Source organism: Kryptolebias marmoratus, linkage group LG11, assembly GCF_001649575.2.
Source record: "Kryptolebias marmoratus isolate JLee-2015 linkage group LG11, ASM164957v2, whole genome shotgun sequence".
NCBI classification, from domain to species: Eukaryota; Metazoa; Chordata; class Actinopteri; order Cyprinodontiformes; family Rivulidae; genus Kryptolebias; species Kryptolebias marmoratus.
The window spans coordinates 14,273,932-14,289,723 of NC_051440.1; the positions used below are offsets into that span (position 1 = coordinate 14,273,932).

The window sequence follows — 15,792 nt, forward strand, 5'->3', positions numbered from 1 at the left end:
TTGATTTCCCTTTTACAGTGACTGTCCATTCCTCACTGCTGTGATTACACCAACCTATTTCAGAAAAAAAAGTCATTTATTATAGATTAAACCAAAATGTCCAAGAGGAAAATACTTCTTTTGTGTAACAAACAAATAAAGTGAGATGAAACATAACCTGCAGTACAGACAGAGGGAAAGATTTTGTCAATTTGAGCATTCAATGTTGCTCTGGGAAAAAGAGGAAACAACCGGTTCTAGTGCCACGCTGAGAATCAAATAACTTTCCACAGAAGGAGAGGTTATGTGTAGTGGGGCAATTATCATTTTTAGTCCCAACAAAAGCACAGTAGCAATAAAATGATTGTGATATTGCTCAACTAATGTTTAAACAACATAACGACAATTTTGAAATTTTGCTATAATGTTTAGGAACAACAGAATACAATACATTAGATAATAATCTGCTGTAGAGTATGTTGTACTGCATTGTGTTTTTTTTACTTTAATTCACTATGGCACTGTTCAGTGTTGTATGTTTTGTGCTGATGATTCCTTTGTGTCTGTGTGTACTGCTTTGTGTGCGCGTCCTGCTCCACCATGTCTGCGCCTCGCATCTCACCAGAGTTTCTCACTCCGCGTTCGCTCAGGGGACTCTGGCTGGCTGATCTTCATTATCAGGCCTAGCTTAACAATGTTCTGGATGCACTTCCCACATGAGTGCAACTAACAAATCCCCAAAGAGCTGAATCAAGGCAACAATGTGATGAAATACCTTCAAACATCCACTGAGCATGGAACACCGAGCTATGCAGAGACAACTCACACTGCCCTGGGCGATTCCACAGGAGTGCGCCTGTTGCCAAGCAAAATTACACAGCAACTGGGACGTATTATTCTCCTAAACTGGCAATGTATAGCACCATTAAGGACCATAAATCTCATGTCTGATTAACTGAAAACTCAAAGATGAACTGCAGTAGATTATACAATGCAGAAAATCCACAGTCTCTAGCATGTTATTCAAGAAGCCTATTTCCTAGCTGCTGAAATTTATAACTTTATTTTGAAGGGTCTGTCTTAAAACAGGCCTAAATAGTTTATTGCAAAAAACACAAAAAGCTTTAAAGTAATAGTTCAGATCTTTAGACGTGAGGTTCTGTGGAAAGGTTATGTTCAATTAATATCTAATCATTTATCGGTTTAGAGAAATACATTTTTTTCTGACGGGATTGATGAGCTAATGGCTAGTCTGAGTTGGGGAAAGACCAAAGTGGATTGCTGCTGTTTCAAAACTTCTGCAATGTCAAATATTTTGTAGCTTATTTACATAATAGGTGCAGTCTCTATTCACTAAATTCAGAACATTGTATATATATACAATGTTCTGAATTTATTGAATTCAGAGTAAAGCAAATGTTTTACAAGGGTAAATGCTGTCATTGTCTTATGTGAACACAAAAGCATGATTTACAATAATAAAGCTGGTAATAGTTTTGCAAATATAAATACCAGGCTTTTTAATGATCTACAAACATGTTACAAAAAGAACTGTCAAATAAAAAGAGGTATGAAGTCTACAAACTCTGCCTTTTGAACTCTCAGTGAGCCTCAGTGAATGTCTCTGTAAAGCGGCAATATTTTCCTAAAGACACAGAAAAGAATCTAAGTTATGGCTCTGTAAAAAAAACAAAAACTGCTGTACTATAAGTGTGGAAGTGCACAACACTGATGAGAGAAACTCAATACAAGATGCTAGCAAATAAATGACGATGCAGGAGCAAAGCCATGTTTCTCAATCAGGGAAAGAATTCTGTCAACACAGTGGAGATAAATACTATGGAGGGCGGAAAGAAATTGAAGCTGTCTAAAAGGCATTTGTTTAGACGGAGGAGAGGAAACCTCGTCTGTCTGAATTTGTCTTCTCCCAGAGTTGCATTTGTACTGCTGCCTCCCTCTGGCCAATCTATTCCCAATGAAAACGCAGACACACATTGCTTAAACCTTAAACTGATGTAAGAAACTCAAAATAAATATTGCAGGGAGTTGTGAGATACAATGTAATTACATACAAAAGCATACCATGAATAGCACAGAAACAATTATACATTGCACCTTTGTGATAATGGTATTTTTCTGCTTTTATTAAATCTATCTGAAAGTTGTCCCATTCGTCTTATTGGTAACTTTAAAAGGCATGAGTTTTGGTGTTGTTGTATTAAAATGAATATTAGTGCTTTTTTTTAGTTATTTGTAAAACTACATATTTATTTATTTATGTTTTGTCAACATGTTTTAGAAGAAAAAAACAAACTGTATTTTTGTACTGTTGTGGTCCAAGCACTCAACAATCAGTACACTGTAAAACTGCAAGAGAGTGAGAAAACCGTAGCTCTAAGTAATCAGGAGAGATCTGTTCTTTTCGATAGAGAGCATCCTGTGTACATGACTTGTTTGCGGGTGTGTGTGTGTGTGTTGGCTAGTCTTCTGCAACACGAGCTGTGTGACAGAGTCCCAGACTGCTGATGGGAGATTAGAGGTGAGACATCTAATCTCAGTGTAATCAGCTGCAGCATCTGAGCCTTCACTCCACATCACCTCTCTCAACAGGTCCAAACAGAAACTCATCTTACAGAAACACAGCCCTGATGAGGCAGAAGAAGGTGACGGTGAGTATCTGGTGTCCACCATCAAAGTAAAAAAAAAAAAAAAAAAAAAACTAACATAGAATTTAATTATTTTGCTCTCATCTTTTTTTTTGGCATACAGTGCTTGACGCTCGATGCTTCTGAAAGACTGTATAACAGAGCACATGTAAAAACTGCCAAGGACACGTTCAGGAAAACCACAGCTGAGTTCTTGCTGAGAATTAAAGCCTTGTGGTAAAAAGCAGGAGTGGATAGGGGCTGCCCCATTTGGGGAAGAGCAGAAAGAACGGTAGACAGAAAAAGTGAAGAGAGTGTGTCAAGGGCTGCTAAGACAATTAATCTACATTAAGACTGAATAAAGAGTGGACATCACAGCCAATGAAGCAATGATAAGTATCTGTTTTCATCTCAAATCATTCACCTACTGATGGCTCAATGATTAGTGCATTTGGGTAGACGGAGAAGAGGATAAGGAAAGGAGAGGAGGCTGCCAGTGAACAGCTGCCCCTGTAATTTATATTGATGAGGGGACTGGCATGGCGGGGAGCTTCCAGCAGTTTGATCACTCAGGCAGAGTGGGGAGTTAGTGAGACACGACCCATCCCTGTGGTTTGGGTTGGACTGGTAAGACCCCCTAAACACACACACACAGAAACTCAAAAACTCACACACACACATACACATAAGCGAGAGAGCCAAGCTCACATTACAAGTGCGGACTGGCGTATCAGGGAAGCCAGTGTTTTCACTCCAAGAACAGAAATAGATCTACTGGCTGGCTATAACCATGTAGGGCAGAGACATCTCCCTCATTATTACTCCATCAGGCTTCTCCTTAAATAAAAAAAAAAATCTTCCCTTAACAATCTCAATGACCATTAACTGGCCCTTGAACGTCTTCTGAACACTCAGGTCTGATGAGCCTCTGCAACCACTTCCTGTCTGCAAGGCACAGCAATCAAATACTTGTTAAGGGGATTTACTTTGATTTCCTCACATGGTTAAGATTTGAATATTTCTAATTGAAATGAGACGCTGAAGTCCAGTTTATGCCCAGAGCTTTGAACCCAAGACTCCTGAATCATGCTCTTTGATTTGAGTCCCCCTTTCAGCGTTGAGGTGCTAATAGGAGTCACACTAATGAAGTTAGTGGGATGAGGAAATGTGGGTTAAAGCAATTCTCTCTACCTTAAACACACACACACACACACACACACACACACACACACACACACACACACACACACACACACACATTCACACATTCACACAATAATAAAAAAAGACAAACAAGCAAACGGCTTAACACACAATCATATTGCTAGTTTTGGAGCTGGTTGTTTGAGTTAGTTAGAGCTGTCTCGCATTGAAGATCATATCCTTTGCCCCGCTGTCTGATGTAATAAGGAGACGGGGTGTTTTACAAGAGGAGATGCAGCCTCTCACAATCTAAAACACTTCGACCGCTCTTACAGAAAAGCCCTCTGGCTTCCCCTCTCCACAAGTTTCATCAGAGTGATCAGAGCAAAAAGAATAGCCTTCAGGGCTAGTTTCTTCCATTCACACAGAGGGGTATGAATACTCACACACACGGTTGTAGTTGCATATACAGACACACAGCAGAACACCACACTAAGTATTTTTACATGCATTTTCAATTGCACTTCACATGTGTCAAAATACAGTACAAATCTCCAGGAGATTATTGATTTCTGCAGGTTTGGTTGCTCATCAATTCTTAACGTGCCAAGTGAAATTGAAAGGCAGAGCACCACAGTGTTACTGTAGCACTCAAAGAAAAGGCTTGCATCTTATCTTTAATGCACATGTCACAGGCTTTCTCTATATCTTTAGATTATGGCGATATGTACTGAAGAAGACAAAGTCTGTAGTTAGTGCAGCCTCAGAGGTTACAAACCACCACACAACACCACATCCTTGTTGTTCAGCTGCAAGGCCTTGCAGAAAACAAAGAAATGCTTTCACCACACTGCTGCTTGAAATGTGCATGATTATCTAGCAGTTACAAGACTGCACAGCTTTTTAATTTCCTCTCTGGGGTTATCATCATATTGTTTCCAGTGTGGGACTGGAGAAATACAAAGCAGCGAGAGAGTGCATGGCTTATATGTAGCGAAAGTCTTTAGTTATTACAGAGCAAGTCGGGCAAAAGGGTTTTTGTAAGGAAATATGTAAAGGAGAACAACACAGTAAGTGCATTGATGTGTATATAAGGAACTGGAAACAGTTTCCCAATTATTAACAGGATTTAGAATTAAATGACATGTTAGCTGCTTTATTATTATAGCAGAATTAAAAAAAAAAAAGAAAAAGTACTTACAAGTGTGTGTCTTCTTTGTTACTGAGATACCTGTAAAGATAAAACAAAAAATATAAAACAAATGTTAGAAACTGATAAAAAGAAATTCACACAAGCTTTATTTTACACGAGGCTCTGCTAAGTGATCTTGCTCACTTAGGTGGCAGGACCGTGTCAAGGTGGTTGAAACTTTAATCTCTGCAGGAAGGGAAGGGAATTTTAAAACGAAACAAACAACATTTGGAATATTAATGTGTTGAGTAGCCACACAGATTGGGCTCGAGCACATGACTAAGCTTGTGGCCCTGAAGGGAATGGAGGAACTTGACCTCAGTGTTTGTTAGTCCTCTATCTAAACAGACAAAAGGGGTGGTGTGCAAAAGGAGCATTAGAAAGCACATGACAAAAAAGCTACCCATTTTCTCAAAACCCCTGACACTTGATTGTAAATATCCATCAAAGTTGCAAAATGTATCATGTCTCAAGACCATCATCACCCCTTCAGGTTAATCAGCTACTTTGGATTTTGCCGCAGCCCCGCTGCTTGTCCTGTCTACAACACTGGTCTAATACCCCAGGAGTCTGGCACAGACAATTGCACAGCCAGCCGAGGCCCCCCGCGGCCCCTCGGATGCTCATGCTCTGCAGGACGAGAGCAACACTAATAGATCCCACTTGTCATGCGGAAGCAATGGCTAATTTTTCTACAGCTTGCATTTGAAACTCAGGGGACGGCGACTTGACATGATTCAATAACTTGTTGTGGAAAAAGGTGTCTGGACAGAGATAACAATGTTTCAAACACGTTTGGGGAGAAAAAAAAGTCAAAGAGCAACGAGGGGGAAAACAAATAAGCCCTTTCAGTCTCTTATAGACAAACACACACACCCATAAATGATATCAACTCCACGGAGCAGAAAGAAGGAAAACAGTCACCTAGGGGCCTGGCAGTCTGTGATGTAGCTCTAACATTGTTCTAGTGCTCAGGGCAAAGAAAAAGCTTCTGTTTGGATCAACAGTGGCATTACACAAGAAAAGTAAACTGCAATCTGGGCTTAAATCAACATTTCAATCAAATGACACAGAAGTCAGCAGGAGCTGTGTCAAGTGTCAAGGTGCTATAAAACAAAGGAGTTAAAAAAAACACTAGGCAGTTAATAGGCTAGCTGTTTTGATGGGCAAAACAAACCAATTCTTTTAGGGGAAACAACTATTTTTTTTCTGGAATTTTTGCCAGACTTCATCCAGATTCATGGAAAAGACATCCTTTTTGGTCTGTGGGAGGAAACCGGAGTACCTGGAGAAAACCCACATACACACAGGGAGAACATGCAAACTCCACCCAAGGTCCCAGGTCGGGAAGTGATCCTGTGACCTTCTTACTGGGAGGCAACAGCTCTAACCACTGCCTTGCTGTAATATGTATCATATAAAATGCAAAAATAATTGAGTAAATATTTTAATACACTGCCTGCTTGTTGCATCTGTCACCCTCTGAAGAGTTAGGAACCAGGCATCTTGAAGTAATACCCAGGTTACTTGCTGTGTAAAACGTTTATCAGAAAGGAAATGAACAATTGTGTGTACAGTATTCATGTTCTTACCCAGAATTAGCCACGAAGACCACACTGTTTTCACTTGCTTCTACTGAATCAAATGTCACACATCTTTGTGAAATAACAAGTTTTCAAAATAAAGTCCAATGATAAAAGGCTTATGGAATAACATTTTTTTAAACTACCTTAAAACACATTAACGTCTAGTTTTCACTCACAAAATATATATTCCGATACTAACAAATACACTTTTGCCCCACTGTGGTGAACTTTTTTTTAAAGTCGTCTTCCTAATAAGGGGTGGTAAATACAAAAAGTATGGGGATTTTCGTCATAAACAGTTTTGTTTTCAGGACAGTCAAAATTTCTTACAACATAAGTGTCCTAATAGTCTAAAATAACAAGCTGGATGGAATTTTGAAAACTTTTGAACAATACTTAATCAATTAAAAAATCTGAAATGTTTACATTTTGAGCAATTAACTTCTGCCACTGTTTCTTGTTCACAGCAGTACTTGGTTACATATTTTTGTTAATTTTCTAATAAAGTTAATAAAATGCAAATGAAGCAAAGGTAGAAAACAAGAAAAGAAAGCATGTCACTTAAAGAAAAACAGAAAAAAAAAGCAGTCTTGCTTGCACTGATTGGATTCATATTTATTAAATGTGGCACCAATAAGTTTTAGATACCTGTTTGTCAAATCCTTCTAAAAGGAAATCTGTTCTCTCCCTAAATGTGTTTGAAAGTGCAGAAAAGTACTATTGTTGCATTTCTGTAGTCAAATCTCATTTGGCCTGTTGCTATGCAGGTTCGAAGAAGCAGGAGGGGTGGTAAGTGGGCCCACTTCACCCTCTATGTGTCATTCAGAGCCCTGTGATTGGAGGTGGCAAGGAGACGAGGCCACAAAGCCAATGAATGAGTCAGGCGGTGAGAAAGAAGGAGTCTGCTCTGGGCACTGACATTGGCAATGCCTGCCAACTCCTGTCTTCTCCACTGGATGGCAGGTTCAGAGGTCAGTCTGGAGGTGAAGTTCTCCTTGGCTGACAAACAAGTTGCCATAAAACATGCTGATGGCCCAAGGATTGCTTTTCATAAATACAGTATCCCTGTGCATTCTGGGCACTAATAGCAATGAAAGTTAAAAGATAAAACCTGTGTGGAGTTTTTATGAAGTTGAAGCTGAATTCTAATTTCTACATTACCATTTTGTCACAATAGAAGGAGGGCTAGTTGTCATTGCATGGCCTTTGATCAGTCATATTCTCTCTTGCATCTGTAAACATTTCAGCAAACACTCTCATGAGACATGGAGGAAAAGCAGTGCTATGCAGGCAACTGGAGGTTAACCTCAACCACATCCAGCTGCAGGGGGGCACACATCCTGTAAACATGCCACTTAGACTGGAGGAGAGTGAGAGTGAAGTTTGGCAGCCATGCTGCTGCAGCCGGCTGTGAAGCATGGTGCCATCTCAGACGCCTCAAAGTGACAGCGCTGTAATGAAGTCTGAGGCCCACGGCAGGCTGTACGTCATAATTTCAGGTTCCTTAAAGCCTGACAGGGAATGATTATCATGGATAGTTATTGTCACCCTGCCTCCCTGGTAGACGATGCATGCTCTGGGGTTGTTGCACCGTGACATTCAAAGTTACAGTCTCCTTCATATAATGGAGCTGTCCTCTCAGCGCGCTAATGGGAGCGATCCATTTAACCTGTGCCAGAAACACACAGACGAGGAAGTTCCTAATGCAAGGCCTCTCCCGTGGGGACATCACTCTCCCCCCCTGGCTGCTCCCTTCCTGCTGCTTGATTCATTGACTGGCGCTCCTCACTTATCCTCATTCACTGTTCAGTCTGGGGAGACAGGGAAGCTCGCTTCCCGCTGCCTGCTCCACATGCTGCCACTGCACGCCCGCCGCACACAAGGACACAGCCGGCGCAACAGACCCAGTTGCTGAAAGAACCAATGTGGGTCCAGGGAGGGACTGGCTAGACACCTACTAGAGTTACGGGTCAGTAGCATAGGCCTTGGGAATGCTAACAGTACCCACTCGCCACAGTTAATTAGTTAATAAGGCCTCTCAGATTGGAAAAATAAATTAAATCAGATAATAGTGGAAGCTTTGGTTATTGCTTTAATGATGACAGCTGTTTAGGACAGTTACCTTTTTTTTTTAAATTTTGAGGTCAGTTAATTAGTTAGCTATGGTCAACTTAAGGAGAATAGCTATGACCACATTAAATTTTCAGTGTTGTCAATGCTGTTTGCCTGCCTTTAAACAAACAAACAAAAAAGTATCTACACTAATGAGTAGAAAATAAATATAAAAAATGCTTTTCTTGACATGACAATGTTCCATAAAACAGCTTAAGTTCTTTAATAAGCCTCATGATGTTGTGCAATCGAAAAAACTACTTAGCATAAATTAGTACTTGCTATCAGTGTTACAGCAATGAATGCATTTCTTAATTTAAAAAAAAAAGCATATTGCCCGCCACCTTGAATGCCAAAGTTTTACAGAAAGATCTTGCCCAGCTTGTTAGGACTCTAAATATGAACTGAGGATGACTTTGAGCTACTATCACACTAGAGTTTATCTGAATATCTGTAACTCTGTTTGAGATATATCCATTTTAGTGGTCCACTAGCCTTGGTGGCCATCTTGAATCAGGTTGACTCCAAATATAATCAGTTGTACTGTACTGGAATACCTTTGTAAGACCAAATGTGGCAGAAACATGAAGTACTTTTCACATATAAAGACCTGTTACAATACATCGGCGCACAACTCATTAAGTCATAACATATGAAGAATAAACTGATTCAAACACCTCTGTGCATTTCTTCTGCAGTCTTCATGAAGGCCAAGTTCCATATACAAAGTCATTCAAACAATCCTCCCTTTTGCTGTGACACACTTAGCATTATTAGCTTTAATACAGCTATAAACTAAAAATGCAAAATTTTAATGATTAAAAAAGCTCAATGATTCTAATCAGCTGCCCCCTAATATACTAAAACACTTAATCCATGGAGAGGCCAACTCTCTGGGGAGGCTCAAAGAAAAATGACTTCTTTGTCTCCAGGCGCTGTTATTTCTGGTCATTTCTAATTGGTTTTAACTAAAAGCAACCACTCTGAGGCTCCACAGGTTCCTTCAATGCATCGCTACGGAATTGACTGCAAATAGAAGATATACATCCAAATTAGTTTTAGAGGACACCACAACTGTCTTTGAGAAGACGAAGAAAGGTCAGGAACAAAAATAAAAGGATACATGCCTAACTGAGAGAGGCGGGAAGGTGGAGGGTCCCACTGGAAGAACGACATTATCAGGGTGACCCTGAGATCATAAGATCCCTGCCTGTCTGGAGGCTCCATGTCACATGCACCTAAATCTCTACAAATGACTCCAAGGTTCACATGCAACATCTTCCCCAATGTAGTTCTGCATTGCTGGGCCTTTGAGTCTCTCCAGGTGAGTTCTCAGCGCTGTTTGGTGGCTTGTGAATTATACATTACGGCAGAGGAATTGACGTGGCTCAGGAGGGCCAAAAAACAGAAGGCATGGCTGGGAGGCAGAGGAACTACTCTGATGGGATTTTAATTGTACCACAGGGAACACTGTCATAACTGCTATTGTTATTGGGAAGAAACAGATTTACTTAGGCAAAAGCTTTAAACCAATGTCCAAAATTCTAACATGTCATCAAATGTCTGTTTATTACACTGTTGTATTAAAATTTATAATTCTCATGTCTTTGTATGGTCTAAAATGTAAATGTAAAATGAACTCACACAGTGGTCACTGAGGCGGTCCGTTCAGTTGTGAATAACACAGGTGAAAAACCAGACTGATCCTGATTCTGGCTGTTTCATACTGTAACAGTCCTTTGAGTGGGAGTTGGTCCCAAAGGGTCTGATAGATGCAGTAAAGCCATGAATGCTGGTCAAAGACAAGCCAGGAGCACAATCAGGCCTTTGTGTATTCTCTATCAATGGTTCCCAGCCCAGCAATAATCTCCCTGTGAAGTAACCTGGCAGCACAGGCCTCGTCAAAATTAAAGACAAACCATAATCAGCAGACCACTACGGCATAGTCTGATGTTCCTGAGCAACACTAATAAACAGCACAGACAGACCACCACTTGATGTGTTTACACATCTCTATTCAAAACTGAAGGCTATCCATTTTAAATGGTGTAAAGTCTAGCACCATCTAGACCTTCTCACATTTTCTGTTTACATAATACATACAGTGATCTTTATCCCAGTAGTATAGTGCTCACTCAAGAGACAACAATAATTTTACTTTGCTTAGACTAAAGTCTAAAGAGCAGATAGATTAACCTATAGCTCTTTTGGTAAAACACTCCATTTAGATAATTTTTACAATATTTAGGACAGCCCTCCTTAAACTAACTAATGATATTCTTAAGAATTTAGATTGTGATAAAACTTGCATTTTGTTTATTTCAGATCTTTCAGCTGCTTTTGACAATGTTTGGTCATGCCATTTTCATTGATTAGAAAAATGGGTAGGGATTTCTGGTGTAGCTCAAAGGGGCTTTAAATCCTTCCTTTTTTTTACATCCTTCTAATTCAATCAAAAGTTCTATATGGTTCCTGATGGTTCTTTTGGCCTCAGGGGTATATATACTAGGATGGCCATTTTATTTTCTTTAAGCTCTCTTCTGTTTTCCTTATTACCATTGTTATCCTGATGATACTCAACTTTATCTGTCCTCAAAGCCTGGTAATTTATCAAAAACAGCTGTCGTACATACACGGCATGATTGAGATTAGCAACTGAATGTCTTCTAATTTCTTCAATCAAATCACGGTGAAACTGATGTTCTGATTTTTGCCCCTAATAGAATTTCATTTTCCAGTCCCTTGGCTATTTAATCACCCAAAATCATATGGAAAAAACTTGGTATGATCAGTGACAAACAGCCTGTATTTAGCATTAAGTCTGAAGTTCAGTCCAGTTTTTTCACCTGCAAAATGCATTGTATATAATAATATAAATAGCTAAATAGCTAAACTGTGCCCTCTATCATTTTATAAACAATTACAAATAATTTGTGCTTTTGTGCCATCATGCTTCGAATACTATACTGTAACTCCCTATTTCTACTTGGGAAAACAGTCTGCCTCAGTTTCCAGCTGGTCCAAAATTATGCTGCTAGACAGCTAAAAACCCGTTTTGCTCTCATATCACTCCAGTTTTTATCTCTTTACAGTGGCTTTTGATCAAGTTCAGGATTCAATTTAAAATCCTTCTTCCTGTCCATGAAGTCATGAACAGTCAGACTCTTCCTTACATCAGTGAACTTTTAACTCCATACACACTTTCTAGATCTCTAAGATCTTCTGATCAAGGCTTTCCTGTCATTCAGTTTTAGACTGAAGACACGAGGGGACTGTGTATTTGCTATCCTAAGTCTCAGACTGTGGAGCAGTCTTCCTCTAGAAGTCAAGATGGCAAACTCTCAAAAGTGTTTTAAATCACAGCTGAAAAGCCCCCTACTTTCAAAGTGTTTTGTGTGTAATTCACTGGCTTTGGGAACCTCCTTACATTACTTTATTGTTGTTTGTACCGTCTCTGCTTTTTTTAAAAATTTAATGCATCACTTCATAAGTGCTATAAAATATTGATAAAATAAAACTGAATTTTCTTACAAATATTTGGTTGTAAGTATTACACAGAAGGCCAATAAAGACGCATATCCCTGGTTTTTATATTCAAAGAAAAATTAAAAGTTCATGACAAAGAACAAACTGAAGTTAAAGAAAAATATTCTAAAATCAGTGTTGTTGAGAAAAGGATGATTCACATGCCACCGAAATAGGAAAACCACAGTGGCAGACTGCTTTTGTCAAAAGTATTTGTCATTTTAACAGATGAGTCATTGTTCAAGATTTTGTTTTTGACTCCTCTGCTCAAGCTTTCATACCATCTCAGGGACAGCATTTTTAACAGCAAAAATCATCAAAATATAAGATGACATGTACTTTGAAAATTTGTGATAATTTAAAGCAGAATTGCCCCATTTTTCCATATATCGTTTACACAGACCCGCTTGTATAACCATCCAAAGGGAAAAAAGAAAAACTGTTGTCAACTAATATCAGTTTTATAAAAGCTGACACAAAAATATACAGGAAACCTGTCATTATCATCACTCACCGAGTCTCAATTCTCATGCAGGAAAGTACAATACAGAACACTTGTCTAATGAACAATGGTCTATAGGGAAGGATCACTCTATGAGAGTGTGTTGGAAGTTAAGGTCCCATAACAGTGGACTCGTGGCTCAGCTGATAAGAGCTAGGCTGTAATTGCTCAAAAGGGAGGGAGCTGCAGCCCCATTAGGTCTGGTCTAAGCACTTGCCAATAAGCCAAACTGCCCCTCTGAAGCCTCGCATGTAATGAAAACTTCCTTTGAGATGAATTACATGTCTGTCAGTCCACTAATTAATATCACAGACTTGTCGTTTTTGCTTCTCTGCAGTAACGAAGTGAGACAGAAAAAGACGGGGACGGAGGTTTTTGAGGCACAGGGAAGGAAATGCAGAGGCACAACTAGCAAGCACGCTGCTACTGTAATTCGCTGCAGCCACGGTCGGCACTTAGCGCAGCATCTATTTTTCATGTATTTCATAATTAAAACCTGCAAGTCTTGCAAGCCCTCCATGCTCTGTCTAGATCAAAGGTAGTCCTATTAGCAGGGAGTTCATCAGCGGAATCACTCCTCCAATTTCCAGGCAGAAGCACCATGCTTAAAGCACAAATACCCTGTAACTACATACGTGTGATAATGGGACAGCCATGGAGCAAAACACAGATCGCAGTTTACTCCTCCTTCTTCAAAGCTAACACAACCGAGGACTTTACACATGAGGATAAGCTATGTGTTGTAGATAAAGAGCTTGATGAAAGACTGAACACATATTTCACACATTGCCCCTTGTGGTGCAGGTGGAGTGTGCTTCAGTTTGTTGCCTTCTACCTCCTTGCTGCATTCTCTATGTAAATCTAATCAGAGGATAACACAGGATGAAGCACTACAGAGCAGAGACATGATGCCTCCCTCCTGTGGGGACAGAGGGATAGAAATCTACCTCACACAGAGCAATAAGTGAACTGTGTTGTGGTATTTATTTGTCCCACTGACTTTTGGTTACCTTGAAGCCTCACATAGCACCTGTCTGAATGTTCAGACTGAGATAATTTTCATCAAAAATATAATAAGACAGCTGATAAACCCCTGGAGACTTTCTGCTCCTTACTGTAAAAATGTTACAGGCTTTAAGTCGTGACCCTTTAAAAACCTAGCTCCTACCTGAGATACTATCTTTACAAGTTGCATTTGTCATTCTTCCTCTTTTATGCATTGAATGATTATATGATCTTTGTTTTGTCTATTGCGAACACTTGACAAAACTGATTGAGCCAAATTGACTAAAACACTGTAGAGATATAAAACTGGCAATAAATAAATGAATTCCAAGTACTGAGTGAGGTGGTATAAAAATATGTTTTTGTTGAAGTAAAAACACTTAAAATTTGGACTGTGTTAAGTGCCAGTGCTGGGCAGCACTGTGGGGTGTAAAAGTTGAAAATAATAGAGGTGTATGTTTTGTCACCACTGTATGCCTCTGGTGTGTTTGCCCTTTTAGAGTCATCTTGGGAAAGCCAGAGCAAGTTTCACTTTGGTCTTTTAAGGTAATTTTCAGTAAGTAATTAGGTTTATTTTACAGTAGAAAGTTCACTTGCACAGAACTGCACAGCAAAGTCTCTCATGTACTTACAGGGATGCACAGCTGGATCGGCTGAACAACAAAGAACAGAAAAGCTGAGATTGCAAACACAGGAGGAGTCTTCGAGAGACTGTTCTCTGGCAAGGATGCTATTAACTTGCTGTATCTTTACAAAGGCATTTTTTGCAGCATTATTTTGGCTCTAACCACATTTTACCTGTTGGGTGAACTTGTCGTCAATTTAATCAAGGCTTAAAAATCAATAATTTACAGTAAAAGCAGAAAGTTTAACATTTTAAAAGCATTTTAAATTTAGATTCAATTTTTTCAAACACTTAAAAATAAAGGATTTAATGGACAGATTTAATCGACCAGAAAATCCTCAATCTAATGAGCTAAAAACTATTTATACTGTGCATTTTTTTGTTTGTCGCAAAACAAAATGTCCTGCTGTTGGTGGGGTTATTCTTGTGCCACTGCAAAGCAATGTCAGAGAAAGAACTTGGAGTGAAGTCATTTAAAAAAAACTGGACAGAATTGTGAACATAACTAATTGGACATAACTGTGCTTGCACATTGAGAGCTAAGCTGTTTCTCTTTTATTTCTTACTAAACAGACACCACCTTCTTCACTCTGAAGCCAAGTTCAGCATCGAGGAGAGGACTCTGGAACTTCCTGTAGGCTCATGGGGTCAGTTACAGTTCACAGTGCAAATGCTCTGCACAAATAGCTGGACGAGTAACAGGATGCACTGTTTGTTCAGTGGGAAGAATATAAACCTAACACACCAGCATTGTAATTGCCGATGCATGAAACATAAAAAGCTCTGGAATACTCACGATTTGAATTCATGCATATTTTAAATCTACTTTCCATAATTTTCCTGTAGCTGTCCGTTCTGTGATGGGGCTGACCAGACAAACTCAGCGCATGCCGGATGCACAAACACCTTTGTTCACATAAAGCACAGACAATGATAAAGTCAAAAGGGGTGTTAAGGTGGACTCTGGAACCACATCTATATGGTAACCGCAGCCATACATTCTCGGCATTATAAAAGATTGCAGCCGTGTCCAGCAGTAATAATTAATAGCATACTCTATAAGCATTCCATTAAGTGCAAGCAGCTGTCATAAACATCTTAATTAATTTACAAAGCAAGCAACTGGGGAATTATGGCGACGTAAAAATCTGCTTCCCTCTGCCGCTCCACAGCACTGGAACAGATCGGGCTTTTAAATTTTTAAACATGCCTTTCATGTTCTCTAGAGCACTAAAAACCCTTTGAACAGTCAGCTTGTTAGGAGATGCACCTAGCAGCCCAATACCTACGGGTCGTCTTGCTATTCTTTTCATACAGTGACAAGAGGCTTTTGGGCTTCTCCTTGCTGCTCTGGCTTGACTCAAGGAATCACCCTCTCTCTTCCCCTCTTTCTTTTTTTTGTCACAGCAACTTAACTACACAATGTTTTTCTGCCATGTTTTCCATCTGAACTATCTCGACTTGGCTTTATCATTTTG

The 15,792-nt window shown here is 39.5% G+C and overlaps 1 protein-coding gene across 1 annotated transcript in view; it reads right to left on the reverse strand.

Annotated features, from left to right (window-relative positions):
- roraa (RAR-related orphan receptor A, paralog a) overlaps positions 1–15,792 on the reverse strand; it is a 194,217-nt gene that overhangs the window by 59,261 nt on the left and 119,164 nt on the right. The window contains exon 2 of the mRNA XM_017406067.3: positions 4,969–4,998. Within this exon, the coding sequence (XP_017261556.1) occupies positions 4,969–4,998 (30 nt within the window). The remainder of the gene's footprint in view (positions 1–4,968; positions 4,999–15,792) is intronic.